Source organism: Callorhinus ursinus, unplaced genomic scaffold (genome assembly GCF_003265705.2).
Source record: "Callorhinus ursinus isolate GAN/ISIS: 27379988/994484 unplaced genomic scaffold, GSC_fseal_2.0 scaffold44, whole genome shotgun sequence".
In the NCBI taxonomy this organism is placed as follows: domain Eukaryota; kingdom Metazoa; phylum Chordata; class Mammalia; order Carnivora; family Otariidae; genus Callorhinus; species Callorhinus ursinus.
Genome location: NW_027397106.1, coordinates 1,388,340 through 1,403,669, shown reverse-complemented (window position 1 = coordinate 1,403,669; position 15,330 = coordinate 1,388,340). Strand labels below are relative to the sequence as shown.

Below are 15,330 nucleotides of genomic sequence, written 5' to 3'. Positions count from 1 at the left end.
GGAAATAGGGAGGTTTTCAGAGATGAAGGCCAGCTGGTGCGAGGCAGGCAGGGGCTCCCCTGGTTTGGGAGCCCCTAGCAGTCTCTGAGTTTTCAAGCTGTCAGAATCACAGCGCCAGTTGGAGTGAAGGGAGTCCCAGGCAGGGGCGGGGTGCTCAGGAGTGCCTGGCTTGGAGTGTCCCTGATGGGCCGAAATTCACCAATGAACGACTTTTGCGCTTTGGGTCTATCTCTGCCCCCATTTCCGTTTCAGTGTTGGTGGGCTTCTGGGGGGGTGGCCACAGAGCCATGAGTCTGAGGTGTCCCCCTTCCCAGATGCTGGGGAATGGGGTGAGTTCTCATTGGGCCAAGGTGAGGGGCAGTCTGGTGGCCACAGTCCACCCCGGGGCCCTGGGACCATAGATTATGGCTAAAGCGATGGTGATTATTTATTCGCTTCGCTGGAAGGGAGTCTTCAGAAGAAACAGCGTGAAGAGGAGGGAAAAAATTATCTCTCTCGTCTGCGGATATTAAGATGGATTTTTATTTCTTAAAGGACCCTCCCCGCCGAGAGCGCATAAGCGTAAACTTAATATATGCTCCGCAGCCCAACTCCAGAAATCGCAATAAAAGTTAAAACCTCCCCTACTGGTTTTTTTTAATTATGATATGGGAAAGAGGAGCAGGATTTATAGAGCTGAACTCCCGGCGTGTGAGTGTTTAAGACTTGCGGGAGACGGAGGAAAAGGCAAGAGCTCGCCAAGGAGAGCCTTGGTCTCTGAGATAACTCGCGGGCTGCGGGGGCTCCGGCTTAGCCCGGCCGATCCTCTGTGGCCTCCCCGGGACCTCGACTCCCCGGCTTCCAGGCACCCTCCGCCCGGGCCCACGGCCTTGCCTCGGCTCAGAGAGGCAGCCTTTCTCGGGAACAGGTGAAGGGCAGCAGCGGCGGGGGTACTGGGGGCTGCGGGTGGGCACTGGGCTTTGTGTGGGTCCCGTGCAGGGGAGGAGGTTTGCAGTCCGCGGCAGGGTCGCGGCCCGAGGGTGGCCCGGCGGGCGCCTTGGCTAGGAGGGGTGTCCGACCCGGCGGGAGGGCTCGGACAAGGTGGACTATGTGTGGACTTTGGCCGCAGACGGAGCAGAGCGGGCTCCCGGGCGGAGGCCAGCCGCGAGGCGGGCAACCGGATGTTGAGTCTGTAGGAAGGACCTTGAGGTCTGTGTGGTGTTTGGGCTGCCGGGGGGCGGCGGCCCAGAGTGTGGAGCACGCAGTGCGCGGGGCGCGGCGGTCCGCGTGGGCGAGGCTGCAGGCCCAGCACACCTCTGCCGCTTGCCGGGCCGGGTCCAGGGCATCTGCACAGAGGCCGACCAGTGGTCAGAGCATGGAAAATAAACGCGGTTAAGGGTCTTTTTTTCTTTCTTTTCCACATAAGAGGTCCTTTCTTTCTCTCTCTCTCTCTCTCTTTCGGAGATACCTGGATTTGGTCCAGAACAGGTTGCCCGCGGGAGGGCCCCGCGAGCGGCAGCGCGCGAGGGAGGGAGAGAGGGAGGGAGGGCGAGAAAGAGGGAGGGAGGGAGGAAAGGAGGGCGGGCAGCGGCGGCTGCGGTGGCCGGGGCTTCCCTCCCCCGGCGGGAGGCGGCTGCCCTGCATCTGTGGCCGTGGGGAGCCGAGGAGCAGGTAACGAAGGCGCTTCCCGAGGCGGGATTGGACCAAGCCAGAGGGACCGAGTCTTCCGGGTCTCTGCCCAGCGCCCTGGAGGGGAAAGAAGGTAGGGAGATCGGCGCCCGCCCGGCCCCGCAGAGAGGCCTCGGGAATGTTGAACCTGTATTTGATTTTAGGCTCACACTCATGTTGTGAGTCTGTCTGCCTCCGGAGACGTGGTTTGCCTGTCTGTCTGTCTGTCTGAGACGTCCCAAACCCTAGGCTCTCCTTCCAAAGGCTGAAAAAATCGGGAAATTTCGTCGGAATGTGCACTTTCATTCATTGGATTCTCTGCAACTCAGCGGGGCTGGCTGCTGCGCCCCCAAGTTGGAAGGGAGCTTTCCTCCAGCTTTCTGGTTGCCGGATCCTCTGGTTCCCTCCGCCATGGGCTCAGTTTCCGGCTCCAGGTTCGCGGGTTGCCCCGAGGTTTGAGGCCAGACAGCTCCTAGTCTGGCAGGGAGGGCGGGGGAGAGACTAGCGGCTCTGGCCCCTTAATTGTACTTCGGACCCGTATTGTCTCTCCTTTCGCCACCTCGGCTTCCTCAGTCTGGGCTCCAAAGTCACTGCAAATTTCCTTGCGACACACACACATCACACAAAGATCAGGTAACAAGGCACCCCGAGCCATGAGGGCTTCAGGCAGAGAGCACCCCCAGTTCTGGGGCCGCTCCTCCCTGAGCCACTCCCCAGGCTGGGAAACCAGACCGGGTTGGGGGAGCCGGAAATAGCCCGGTTTGCTGCGGGGCGGCAGGGTGGGGGGCCGGCGGGAATGCAGGCCGTGGCGTTGAGAGGGCCACGTTCACAGGCCCTAGGGGTTTCACTCCTGCTGGGCTTAGGGGCCTGACTCCTGGCGTGTAGGGATCCCGGATACCCACCTGGGGTGGGGGCAGGACGCGGTCTCCTCGCGGCGGGCCAGGAGAATTCAGTTTCTGCTTCCAGCGCAGGCCTTAGCTAGGAGGAGTTGTGTGTGGGTGTGTTTTTCCCAACAAAGAGGGATCAGGAGCGAGAAGGGGGGAATGTAGAGGGGAACCGAAGGGGGGGCGGGGAGGGGGAGAGGGCAGCCGAGAGGTGAAATGAGCCCATTTCAGGGGGAGAAGGAAAATGAAAGCAAATGGAGCACGGCCTCCTCCGCGCGGGCGGGTGCTGACGAGCCCGGGGAGCGGGGCTCCCTGCCTGCGGCGGCTGGGGACCGGGAAAAGCCTGTTTTAAATTTAATCCGAACTTGACGGTGTGGATTGAACCGGAGGGAATTTAAATCACTAAGAGGGAGGCGCAGGGCAAGGGGAGGGGATGACTCTAACCTGTCTCTCTGTCTGTCTGTCCTTCGCATGGTGGTGCTAGCCTGGTTGTGGTCACAGCTGTGCAGGTCTGAGGTGATGGAGTAAGGGTGCCCCTCCCCCTTAGGGGGCTCTCCTGTGCCCAGTGAATTCTTCTGGGGTGGGAGGCAAGCTCTAAGAACCAGAGTGAATGCAGAGCTGCAGGCTAAAGCTGGGGTATTCCCCCCCCAACAGGGACTCCCCGTGTCCTCCAGTCCCTCGGGTTTGCCCCATCGGTGCTGAAGAAAATTGAAGGGCGTGCTGGGGTGTGAGAGGGTGTCTGGGAATCTGGCAGGAGACGCAGCAGGAGTAGGTGAGTCTGGAAAGACAAGCCCCTCCTTATTGGTGCCCCCACATCCACAGGCCAGGGTTTGGGGCGAGCCTGAAGTTCTGCTTCAGAGCCCTGACCTGCCATCCCACCTCCAAATGCAGAGACAAGGGGTACAGCCCACATGCAGTTGTGGAACCCAAGGGACCTTGGCCTGGGGACCTCAGGGACGCCCAGCCTCTTAAAGCCCCCCTCCTCGGGACTGCTGCTCTCGGCAAGGCCTAGGCAAACCGTGGCATCGGTGGGGAGGGGGCTGTGGGCGAGGCCTGCTTCCTGATCCACAGCTGTGTCTGGGCCTGAGTGGGGAGGGTCTGAGTTCGCGCTCTCAAGCGAAGGCGACAGTCTCCCCTCAGTTTCACGGGGAATTTGATGGCAGCAGGGAGCCTGGGCTGGGTGATCCGGACTGCCCCGCTGTGGCTGCCTCTGCTGGGTGGGCAAGCAGGGTGGGCAGGCAGCTCAAGAGTTGAAAAGAAGGTAGTGGCCAAGGGGGGTAGGACAGAAAGGGGCATCTGTTTACAGCCACTTTGTCTGAGGGGCTCTCCCAAATAGTAGAGGCCCATAGGAAAGGGTCTTTAGGGGCGTCTTTCTTCTAGGAAAACTGAGGTTGGGGCAGATGGGCCCGGTCGCATGGCAAAGATGCAGAAGGAGGAGCAGGGCGTGAGACCTTCTCCTTCATCATGTCTTCTTTGCTCCTAGACTAGAGCGTGGCTCAGCCCCCAGACGCCTGGGCGGCTGCCTGGGCTGAGATGGGGTTCCACATCCTCCGGAGGCCTAGTGTACCCACCCCCGCAGGTCGCCTGGGAGGGGCACGAGAGGAGGCCTCTTCCTCCTTTGTGTTGGGACAGAAGTGGCCGCCGCGCCCGGAGCCGGTCCCGCGGCAAAGGCCCGGCAAGCCAGCGGACTGCACAATGCCACGGCTGCTCCCAGCTCGCGCCCTGCCCCGTCCCGCCTGCCTATCGCCGCCCGTCCTCCCTCTCGCTCTCTGCACGCCTTCGTCTCCCTGCTCTCCCATCGCTTTTCATCTTGCCCCCCTCTTTCCTTTAATTCTCCCCTTTCCTTTCCTTTTTATCTCAATCCTCCGTTTTCTTCTCTCTTTCCCTCCCTCCTTCCTTTCCTTGGGCCTGGCGCGTGTTTCAGTTGTTACGTTTCAGGCTCAGTCTCTCTCAGGCTCTGTCCCCTGATGTCCTCTAGGTCTCTGTCTGGCCCCGGGCCCGCTGAAGGCTACACGTCTCTGCTCAGTGCTGCCAGCAACCGCCCAAGAGCCGGGCAGGGTCCCCAGCCGCCAGCGCTGGGGGAGGTGCTGACGGTGCTGGGGATTTGGAGAAAGCCTCGGCAGGGGGACGGGAGGGAACCTCCTGTCTTTTCCTTGAACTAGTGAGGGAGAATTTTTGATTGACAGCTAACCCGACTCCATCAAGGCCAAAGAGATATTCTGTTTCTTGCTGTAATTTGGATTTCCCACACCAGTCCAGTCCGGGGGAGGGGAAGACGATCAGAGCTGAGGGCGAGGAGGCTGAGGCCCCGGGTTGTCTCTCCCCAGCCAGGCATTTCTCACACACCCCCCGTGCGTCGAAATCCCAGCCCCGCTAGACCGAAAAGGAAAGAACCGGAGAGGGGGAGGAGCAGGGGCCGGGGAGGAGACTTGGAAAGCTGGGGTCAGTGCTGCAAGCTGCAGGTCTACCCTCCCCCCCAACTCCCCCCCCCCATAACACACATGCTACACTCTCTGGGACACCTCTCTGTAGCCCTCCTCCACCCCAGAGGAGATAGGTCGACAGAGATGCAGGAGAAAACCATCCTCCACCCTGGCCCCCAGCGTTTGGTCCCCTGTTGGGGACAGGAGTGGGAAAGAAGTGCAGGCGTCTCATGTCTGGGAATCCTTGTCCTTCCCTGCTGCCTCAGAACCTGTGTCTCAGCCTCAGCTCCTGCCTATTTCCCATAGCACAAACTGGGACTCTCTTCTGACCCCGAAATTGCACCCCTCCTTCAAACTCACTCTGCCTTCCCTAGAGTGCATCATGTCTCTGGGGGATGTCACCTGCCCTTCTCCCTACCCCCCAGCCAACCTCCCTGGCCCCCTCTCTTGAACCCACACTGAGAATTTCCTGCTTGCCAAAAGCCCACCTTTACTAAACCACCATGGGGCAGTCTGATGGAAAGCAGAGGGCTGGACGACAAACCCCAAATTCAAGGAGGAGGGTAGCAACAAACTTATTGGGGGGAGGAACCGAAGTTGTCTGATCTTCCCTACAATCACACTGCCCCCTCCAGAATTCCTGCATCCGACCCCAAAGAAATTGCTTTCTCCCATCCCTCCTGCTTTCTCCCATCCCTCCGTTGCTTTTTTTCCGGTTCCAAAAACAGCCTACAATTTTATTTAATGAAAGACACATTTATGAACAATCAAATGATCCTCATAAAAATTTTATTGAAGGATGTAAAAACAAGCTACTTGCCCACGACCGAGGTCGCTCTCTCTCTCCTTGCCCGCTCTCACCCTGGCTCTCTGCAGACAGAGCCCTGGAGTGACTTCTTTTGGGGGGGGCAGGGTGTCGCAGAGATGGAGTTGGGGGCAAAGGAGGGTGAGCAGGAAGACGGGATGGGGACGCCCCACTTAACTTGTGCTGATCTCTCCTCCACTTCTTCAAGCTGGCAAAGAAAGATAAATAGATATAGACAATAAATTTAAAATAAAGGAGCTTGCATATCTGTGCCAAAGCAAAGAGAGGACTTCTGATGATAAAGGTGTATGAGGTCCGAGGTCCTCCCCCTCCCACACGCAGACCAGCTTCCCCAAGCTGCCCTACCCCAGATTTGGGGGGCTGAGTTGGCCAGTGGCAGAAGGACGCTCTCCTTTCCCTCCTTCCCTCCCTCCACCCCAGCTTCCCCAGTCCCCTCCCACACCCTCTCTCCCTCGCTGCTGCTGCTCCTGAAAGAAATACATACATACACACTATTTAAAAACGCATTTTTAAAAGCCACGTTCCGAACTGACAATCGCTGATCTCGGCTCGCGCAGAGACTGCGGGAGCGTCGGGGCCGACAGAGACGGATTACGTCAAGAAATAGTTCCTCCACCTACCTCGGCCGGCCTCTCCGCCCCTGCGGGGCTCCCGAGCCCAGCTCGACCCTGGGGGTCCGGGAACCCTGGCTTCGGGGACTGGCATTTTCACCCCATTAGGAAATCCTCCAGGGTGGGGGCGGTGCGAGAGGCCATCTGCTTATGGGTGGACATGGGCAAGGGGGTGCTCTGATGAGATACGAGTTGTCCTGAGGGGGTGGCCGGTGCCTGGGGTCCAGAGTTCCGGACCCCCAGGAAAACGTAGGTCGCGGGGATCAGCAGAGAGAAGGGGGTGGGAGAAGGGAAAAAAAAAAAAAAGCAAGGAAAAAAAAGCCCCTGCGCATTGATCCGCGCCGTATTTTTGGGTAAATACGATCACGTGGGGGCCGGGGAACCAATGAGCTGCGGGGAAAAGGCTGGAAAAATAATTACCTGCCTTGATTGTTCTGTGAGCAGATAAAAAGTACATATACAGTTCATACAATAATCTTATGTATGTAAAACCCTGTTACGATGTCGGCGACGGGGCCCATCAGTAACTATTACGTGGACTCGCTCATCTCTCACGACAATGAAGACCTCCTAGCGTCCAGGTTTCCGGCCACGGGGGCTCACCCCGCCGCCGCCAGACCCAGCGGTTTGGTGCCGGACTGTAGCGATTTTCCGTCCTGTAGCTTCGCGCCCAAGCCGGCAGTGTTCAGCACGTCGTGGGCGCCCGTGCCCTCGCAGTCGTCCGTGGTATACCACCCGTACGGCCCCCAGCCCCACCTCGGCGCCGACACGCGCTATATGCGGACTTGGCTCGAGCCGCTGTCCGGCGCCGTCTCCTTCCCCAGCTTCCCGGCCGGGGGCCGTCACTACGCCCTCAAGCCGGACGCCTACCCCGGGCGCCGCGCCGACTGCGGCCCGGGCGACGGCCGCAGCTACCCGGACTACATGTACGGCTCGCCCGGGGAGCTGCGCGACCGCGCCCCGCAGACACTGCCCTCGCCCGAGGCGGACGCGCTCGCCGGCAGCAAGCACAAAGAGGAGAAGGCCGACCTGGACCCCAGTAAGTTGGGAGCAATTTTCCTTTACAACCGGCGCGGGAGGGGAGGGGAGGCCGGGCGGGGGGAGCCAGATTACAGCCCCTCGGAGCAGCGCAGGGAGCGCGGGAGAGGGGCGAGGGCGAGGGGGCGAGGACTCAATAAAAGCGAATTACCTTGGGGAGCTTTCAGGGGCAGGAAGGTCTGAGAAGGGAGCCCAGGGAGCCAGGTTGGGAGAGGGCTGAGGGGGGCTCCTCTCCCTGGAGCCGGCTTTGATGAGAGACCCCCCACCCCACCCCCAGCCCAGGCTTTTTGGCTCAGTCTCTACTTTCCAAGAAATGCAGACAGGGCCAGGGGATGGGGTGGGGGGTGAGGTTCATTTTATGGTTTGAGGTGGGATTGGGGGAGAGATGAGGACACTGGGGACAGAGAGGAAATACCCCAGGGAGAAAAATCACCCCTACCTCCCAGCCAGCCTGGGGGTTCTTACCCCACCAGGGATTCATTAAACAGAAGGTGCATGGACTTCTTCTCCCCCCAGGAGCACTGGGTGAGGGGTCTGGGGGATTTCCCTGGGAACTTGGAGAAATCAGGACTTCCAGAGTTGGGGAAGAGAAGTGGGGTCCCAGTCTCCTTAAACTTGAGAGCCCTCTTCTGAGGGTCTGCAGGAAAGAGGGTTGAGAATCGGGCTCAGGGATGAGGAATGGGGGGGAGCATCTCCCCAGGTTAGAGAATGATACACACACACACACACACACACACACACACACACACACACTCCCATCAGGGAGACTGGAGCCTTCTGAGTATTGCAAAGAAGGGCAGGGGTAGGTGGGGGGGGCAGGTGGGAGCTGCTGGGCCAGAGAAAGGGAAAGAAGGGGAAACAGCAGGGGAGGGGGTACAGCCCCTGGGTGTGAGGAAGTGTCTGGGGGAGTCCCAGGAGGGGGCTGCAGGAAATCCTTTCCTCCAGCCCCATAAGGGGCCAGGGCCTAATTATACCCCTCTGAAGGCTTCCCTCCTTGCCCTCAGCTACTCCCATAAACCTGAAATTGGAGGCTTGGCTCCTGCAGAGCCTGTCCTGGGGCTGGCAGGAGGGGGGCACTGGAAGCCTAACAGGGAAGCTAAGATATGGGGGAGCCTGTCCCAAGGCCAGTAGTTCTCTGGGGAGAGGAGAAAGGCTTTCCCCATTCTAGCATCACTCTGAGAATTCGCCTCAGCAGGGTTGAACTCCGAGAGCGGAGCCGGGCGCTGAAGAGGGTAGTGAGGGGCTTAGGGACTCTCAGGGTCAGGAAACAGAAGTGCTGAAATTTCAGGACTAGGTCGTGGGCTGGGAGGATGGGAGGGGGCAGAGGAGGAGGGGGGAAGTGGGGAGGAGAGAGACCGCGCTATAAAAATAAAAAACAAGAGAGAGAAGCGTTTATGGGCCTATGAAACGGTTGGGAATTTGGACTTTTTATGAGCATATTCTCGAATTACTTACTCTTGAAGCTGAGGACCAGACTGGAGGGGCTTTGATAGCTTTGATTTCCTATAGTTTTAGGTGCTAGAAATTGAAGAGGGGGATGGTGGGGAGGGGGCAGAATGCAAAAGGAGTCAGGGAGAAAATTCCCAAAGCAAAATGTGTCCAAATTCAGGTTCAATTATTGCATTTGGGGAGCCTGGCTAAGTCTGGGGGTAGGGTGGCAGGGCTCCTGGGCTAGAAAGGGGCTCCACTGACCCCTGCCTGTGTTTGGCCCTCCAGGCAACCCCGTGGCCAACTGGATTCACGCCCGCTCCACGAGGAAGAAGCGCTGCCCCTACACCAAGTACCAGACGCTGGAACTGGAGAAGGAGTTTCTCTTCAATATGTATTTAACCAGGGACCGTCGGTACGAGGTGGCCCGGGTTCTCAACCTCACCGAGCGGCAGGTCAAAATCTGGTTTCAGAACCGGAGGATGAAGATGAAAAAGATGAATAAAGAGAAAACCGACAAGGAGCAATCCTAAACCCTGCCCCAGCCTGCTGCCTCGGCACAGCCAAGGGAAAAACAAAAAACCCCACAAAAATACCCCAACCCAGGCGGGAGAGAGCACGAAAAGAAAAGGAAAGAGCAAGATAGAGAAAAGCCAATCAGCTTAAAAAGGAAAAAAAAAAAAAAAAAGGAAGGGGAGAAGGAAAACTCTTGCGATTTGGGAGGGTTCAGTGTTGAGAAATTGGTGTTTTAGAATTAGTTCTACCCAGCGAGGAGCAGGAGGCGGGGAGAGAATCCGCTTTCTCTTCTCCCAGCGCAACTGAAATAAATAACACACACAAATGTGATTTTTTCCCCTCCTTTCTTCAGAGAAGCCAGTACTTGAATTGCTATATTTCTATTTTGTTTCTGTATCGTATTTGGTCCGGGCCATCCCTCCCCAGGCCTGGGGTGCTCTGCGTGCAGATTTTGTACAAAAAAAAGACACCCACACCCACACAATAACAATTCCCAGCCCAGGAGCCGAGGGGCGAGGGCCCGCACCGTGCCGCAGGCTGGGTCGGGCGCGCAGGCCGGCGCCTCGGGCTTGTACATAGCAGTGTTTCTCCTCATCCCCAGCGTCCGTCCTGTAACGTGCTTCTGTTTGTTATGGTTAGAACAGCTCTGTGTTAATATATCGAAGTCACTTAAAAAACCAGAAACCCAACCGCATCCAGTTCTCGTTATTTCTCCTCCCTGTGGCTCCCAGGCTGCTGTCGTGGAGGAGGCAAGTGCTCAGTTCCTTTGGGGCAAGCTGGAGCCAGGGAAGGGGCTCCCTCTACCTCGGAAGGGCAAGTGCCTGCCGCTGCTTCCCACGCAGGGTGGGGTGGGCGTGAGGGCGCCAGGGCTGGAGTGGAGGCTGCTGAGGCCCGGGCCCAGCTTGTGCCTGCCCGGCCGGCTGCCTGTGAGTTTCCTGGTAGCTCGATGGAGTCCAGGGGGCGGGGGGTGGGGGCATGGCATGAATGGTTTTCCCTGGCTGTAATTAATTGTAATAATTTATGAGTACACGAGATCGGAGGGAAGAGATAGGTGAACATGAAAGTTGGGTGCTGGGTGAGGGCCCGGGCTGGATACTTGCCTGCCTGCATTGGTGCTTCGAGGGATGGCTGGGAGGCAGGGAGGATGTGCGGTGAGCGGTGAGCGGGGAGGGAGAAGGCTGAGCAGGCCTCAGGGAGCAGAAGAGGCACTGGGGACTGCGTTGAGAGTAAAAGGGAGAGAGAGAGAGAGAGATGGGAGAGGGAGGGAGAGAGAGAGAAGGAAGGAGGGAGAGAGGAAGTAGGGAGGGAAGAAAGGAAGGAAGGAAGGGAGAGGAGGAAGGAGAAAGATGGCAAAACCAATACAATCTGAATTAGATTTTGTTTCAACTTCTCAATGCATTCTCAGCTTCTCTCTCTCTCTCTCTCTCTCTCTCTCTCTCTCTCTCTGGTGGTTAGTTTGAATGTTGATTTGGGGGGTAATAGGGTTATGCTGAGTGGCTGCAGCATTTCTGGGGGATGACATGGCCAAGGCCTAAGGAAGCTGGTCAGGGATTAGCCTGGAGTGGGGCGTTCCCTGATGGTGGTGGGACCCCAGGCATAAGGGTAGAGGCCCATATGTGCAACAGCCCATTGGGGCTGGTCAGTGGCACTGCACCCCAGAGCGCCTTCCCCAGCACCGGCAGTTTTCATCTGCTAATCAGAAGCAGACACAAGCTGCTGGGTATGCCTCGGCCCCGGCGCCCCCTTTCTCGGAAATCCCCCAATCTGGAAACTATTAAACTCAGACGACTTGAAATATAGCGCTTTAATATCTCAGGCTGCCCATTCTGGCGAGGGCGCAGGGTGTTGTTCTGAGTACTTGGGGAATACCACCATAAAAGAAAATCATTGGGGATCCCAGTACCTTCTGCAGCTTCCTCCCTTGCATGGCCTTACAGGATTGGTGAGGCACTTGGAGGGACCAGCCCCTTCCCCATCATTTGAATCTCCTACCCACTCCTTCCATTCAACACTCCAATTTTGGGGACTGGAGGAAGGTGGGAAGGCACAAACATTTTGTTTCAATGATATTTTGAGGGTCGCAATCAAAAGTCGAAAACTGGTTTTCCCAGTGACTGAAGCACCTTCTCTTTTCCCACCGAAGAGACCTCCTGCCTAATTCCAGCACCAGTTGTTTCCTTGCTCCTTTTGAATGGTGCTTTGCCTGTAGTTTAATCCTCACTCCCCTCTTTGGCCATTCCGCTGGTCTGGGACCCTGGTCTCAGTTTCGCACGGGGCAGAGGGCAGGGCACCCTGGGTCCTGACTGCCAGTCCTGACTGCCGGGACTCAGGCTTTTCTCCCAGCCCAGGCTCCGCTGCGTTTCCGGGCCTCCAGCCCGCCCCTGCTCCAAGGCCCTGTCGCCTCCCCTCGTCCGTCAGCGCGGCCTGCTTCCTGCAGCCCGCCGGAGCGCGGCCTTACCCCGGACAGGAAGGAGGGCTGCAGTGCTCGGGGCTCCGAGGGCCCTGGCGAGACCGTGGGGATCCAGAGCAGGCCCACCCGGCCCAGCCCACTGTTCAGTTCCAGCGCAGCCTCCAGCCTGCAGGTCAGGATTGGATTCAATTCTTTTATTTATTACAATTTGCGAATTAAAACCATAACACAACACACATCTAGGGAAAGGAACGAAAGCTGGGGGCGGTGGGGGGAAAGAGGGGCTAGCAAACGCCCTCCTGCCCTAACCTTCCCCTCCCACCTCTCCTCTGCTCCTTTGTCAGAATCACAAAACCCTAAAGGTTGTTCCACTTGGGAAGGCAGCGGATAGGTACATTTCCGCAGCCCCGAAATGCCACTTTTATGGCGCTGTTTGTCTCCCCGCGCTGGATTCTGAATGGGGCCGAACAAAACAGCAGCGCGGAGCTGGCTAGACGTCTGGGCTTAATTGTTTTATGGTTTAAATAAGGTGGACACTCTTTCCTTTGAAATCGGATTATAGGAATGTTTTGTCTATGGCCCACGGAGAACAGGACCTCACTGGCTGGGAGGGAGAGGTGGAGAGAGCGCGCGCGTGAGAGAGAGAGAGAGAGAGAGAGAGAGGTGGGCTACAAACCAGGGGGCAAACAGTCGGGAGAAGTCAGCGTCCCACCCCAAAGTCCTGCAGGCGGCGGCGGAATAGGCGGTGCGGAACCAGCGGCAGGGTAAGAGGAGCGAGGAGTTTAGGGTGCGCGCCGCGGGCAGGAGGTCGCGGGAGCCTCGGAGCGTGCATCTGCGTGAGCGGAGATTTTCCGAGCCCAGAAATGCGCCTGAATAGGGGGGAGATCGCGGCAGGTCCTCTGCACAGTGTCTCTTAATGCAGGGAGGGAGGGTGAGAAAAAGAAAATAGTGTAAAACCTTTGAGAAGGTTTATTTGGAGAACTTGGAAAACAAAAGGACAGCGGCCCCGGGGGAACTTCCTTCCGGGGACCCCTCTCTCTCGCACCCATTTGGAAACTCCTTCCTCTCACTTCCCACCTTTGGGCCAAGGCTGGGACCTGCTTGCTCTATCTGTTGGCTTTTTCTCGGCCGGACTGCATTGGAGCAAGTGGACGCGAGGTGGCGCTGTTGCTCAATGTTAGAGGCGGCGGCGGTGCCCCTGGCCGGCCTGGCGGCACTGACATTTGAGGCCCGGCCCGGAGGAGCAGCGGGGAGAAGGCCCCGCGCCCCGGCCCCAGCCCGGCCCCACTGGCTCTGAGCAAATCAATCCTCTCACCTGCGAGGTGTAAATAAATCGCGAGTGGCGGCGGGAGATGGGCCCTCGCTCTGGCAGCGGACTTGGGAGGCTCAGGAGGGCGGGCGTCGAAAATAATCGCTTTGCGAAGGAGATAAGCACCAAGCAGGCAGCGCATAATTAACACAAAAAGGCAGAATGACCCGGACAAACGAACATAAATCCGTGGTACCTAGGAGGGCGGAGCAGGCCTCGGGGCGAGGGGCAGAGACGCCCCAGCGAGGATGGCTGCTTGCGGTTCCTTTATTTCCAAGCTCCGGGAGCGAAATCAACCAGATACGTGTAAAAGAAAAAAAAGGCGATCAAATGAAAAAAAAAAAAGAAAGAAAGAAAGAAAGAAAGAAAAAGCGAGGGACCCCCAAAAGGGGAAATCGAGTCCAGCCAGGGGTTTCAGGACTGGTGGGCTCTCAGAGCAGACGGTCGTGGCGGCACACTCGGGACAGTCGCATTCCAAGACACAAAGGCCTGGAAGAATAGCTCTGTGGCAGGGTCTTCGCTGGACCATAAAATGTCGAGATATCCCCCCACCCTCTAAAAGATAAGGCGCAGGCCCCAGAGCGGATCTGGACTGCCGAGCCTTCTCTTTCCAGGCAGGGAAGGGAAAATATTTATGACAGTCCCCAGTGACCCAGATGCTGGGAACCCAGAGCCCATCTCGTTCAGCTTGGTACTCTGAGCAGAGTAGGCTCAGAGAAGGCAGGGCTGAAACCAAGGCTGGAGCTTGCTCTGGTAGTGCAGGAGACCCCTGTCATGCCCCCCACTGTCCTGGACCCTAGGGAGGCCTGCAGCCCTGGCACAGTCCTCTTCTGATCCTCCTCTCCTGCTCTAGGGCCAGAGTTCTGCACATTGCAGAGTTTGGGCAGTCCTTAATTCAGGTGGAGGTGGGTTCCTCCATATTCAGAGATCCTGGAAGTGTCCTTTGCTGGGACACCAGTGACTCTTCTTTGGGAATTGGCTGAGAGTGGCCATCTTCCCAGCAATTATTTAGATAATAGAGGGACTGGGTGGAGGCTGTTATTCTACACCATCCTTTCCTGTACTGCCATTCCTTCATCCATCCCCAGAGCTGGGCTCTGGCTGAGGAAGAAAACGATCTGGTTTTCTAACAGCCTCCTTCCTCATCCAACCCTGAAACCCCAGGATGTGGAAAGAAAATAGCAAAATTTTTTCATGATGCAAACAGCTAAAGAGGCACGTGTGTTTGTCAGGTATCAGTCCGCTGTGTGCCCGGGGGCACAGTGTCCGTGAGGTGACAGGGATGCTTCTGGGCATGCATGATGGTTGAGGGAGCGTGCATTCAATGTGTTTCAGGGTGGGAGGCGGTACATCCAGGATGTGTGTATCTTGAGTGTGCCCCACTATTGCCCTGTGTACAACAACCTCACACACTGCGGAAGGGGAGGACCGGAAAAATCCTTCTAATTCCTCTTCCTCATTCATATGCACACAGCACACACATTCACAGCTCTCTCACTTTCTCCCTTTTCTCTCTGTCTCTGTTCAGCCCCACATAACTGTACATACTTATGGCCAGAGAAGGGTGCTGATGGACTAAGGTTCTTTTATCCATTAGAATTACCTTGAATTTACCTAGTCTTGGGGATAGAGGAGGAACCCCTAGAGAAACCATGGGTAAATATTTAAAGAGGGTCTGTTGGCAGTTCCCATCCACATCCTGGCCTGGGCAGCCTGCCTGGGGAAGTAGGGGGTACCGTGAAGCCAGAGGGCCCCTCCAGGCTGAGCTGGTATTTCCTATAGGACTTGAGTATGTGGGGACAAGTAAGAGGCCTGCTCCAGTCCCCTCCAACCCAGATACAAATAGTCTCCCGAGAAGAAACATCCCGGATCAGCCCAGCCGGAAACCAGGGACCCACCAGCTGCCCTCTCCTCTGTCCCCATAAACTGCTTGGCTCTCAGAGCCCCCAGCCAAGCTGCAGGGCAGCCCTGCCTGGGTATGTGGAGTGCGCCCCACCTCCAGCCCTCTCCTCTACCCACGGCAGGCGGGCAAGAGAATCTTAGGGATGGGGGAAGATGGGGCAGCTTCCCACCCTGAGGAGGGGCAGGAGACGTGGAGGGTTGGGATGCCTGAGGTATTTGGGGATATGCTGTGCTGAAACGCTTGCCCCTTCTGAGTCCCAGGCTTAAGGATGCCCTGGGGAGCCCATCTTTGGGTTAGGGGACCTGCTCTCTTGCTGGCATTCAGCGCCTGGGGGG

The 15,330-nt window shown here is 57.6% G+C and overlaps 2 protein-coding genes across 3 annotated transcripts in view; both read left to right on the top strand.

The window, feature by feature from the left end:
- The first annotated feature begins 1,633 nt into the window (after nucleotides 1-1,633).
- The window catches only part of HOXC4 (homeobox C4), a 60,282-nt gene continuing 46,585 nt past the window's right edge, over nucleotides 1,634-15,330 (top strand). Inside the window, exon 1 of one of the 2 annotated variants that reach the window (XM_073881897.1) lies at nucleotides 1,634-1,741. The gene's annotated coding sequence lies outside the window, so the exon portion shown is untranslated. Of the gene's footprint in view, nucleotides 1,742-11,826; nucleotides 11,956-15,330 lie in introns of those variants that run through there. The other variant, XM_073881899.1, reaches the window with a different exon arrangement.
- HOXC9 (homeobox C9) lies at nucleotides 6,709-10,057 on the top strand. Its single transcript, XM_025883245.2, has 2 exons — nucleotides 6,709-7,430; nucleotides 9,146-10,057. Exons 1-2 carry the CDS (start codon nucleotides 6,893-6,895, stop codon nucleotides 9,388-9,390), a joined length of 783 nt encoding a protein of 260 aa, XP_025739030.1. The 5' UTR covers nucleotides 6,709-6,892; the 3' UTR covers nucleotides 9,391-10,057.

Excerpts from the sequence above, each read along its gene's own strand:
- HOXC9 (XM_025883245.2), top strand. The coding sequence starts at position 6,893 with ATGTCGGCGACGGGGCCCATCAGTAACTATTACGTGGACTCGCTCATC. Across the intron at positions 7,431-9,145 it reads GAAGGCCGACCTGGACCCCA|GCAACCCCGTGGCCAACTGG; the intron begins GTAAGTTGGGAG and ends TTGGCCCTCCAG.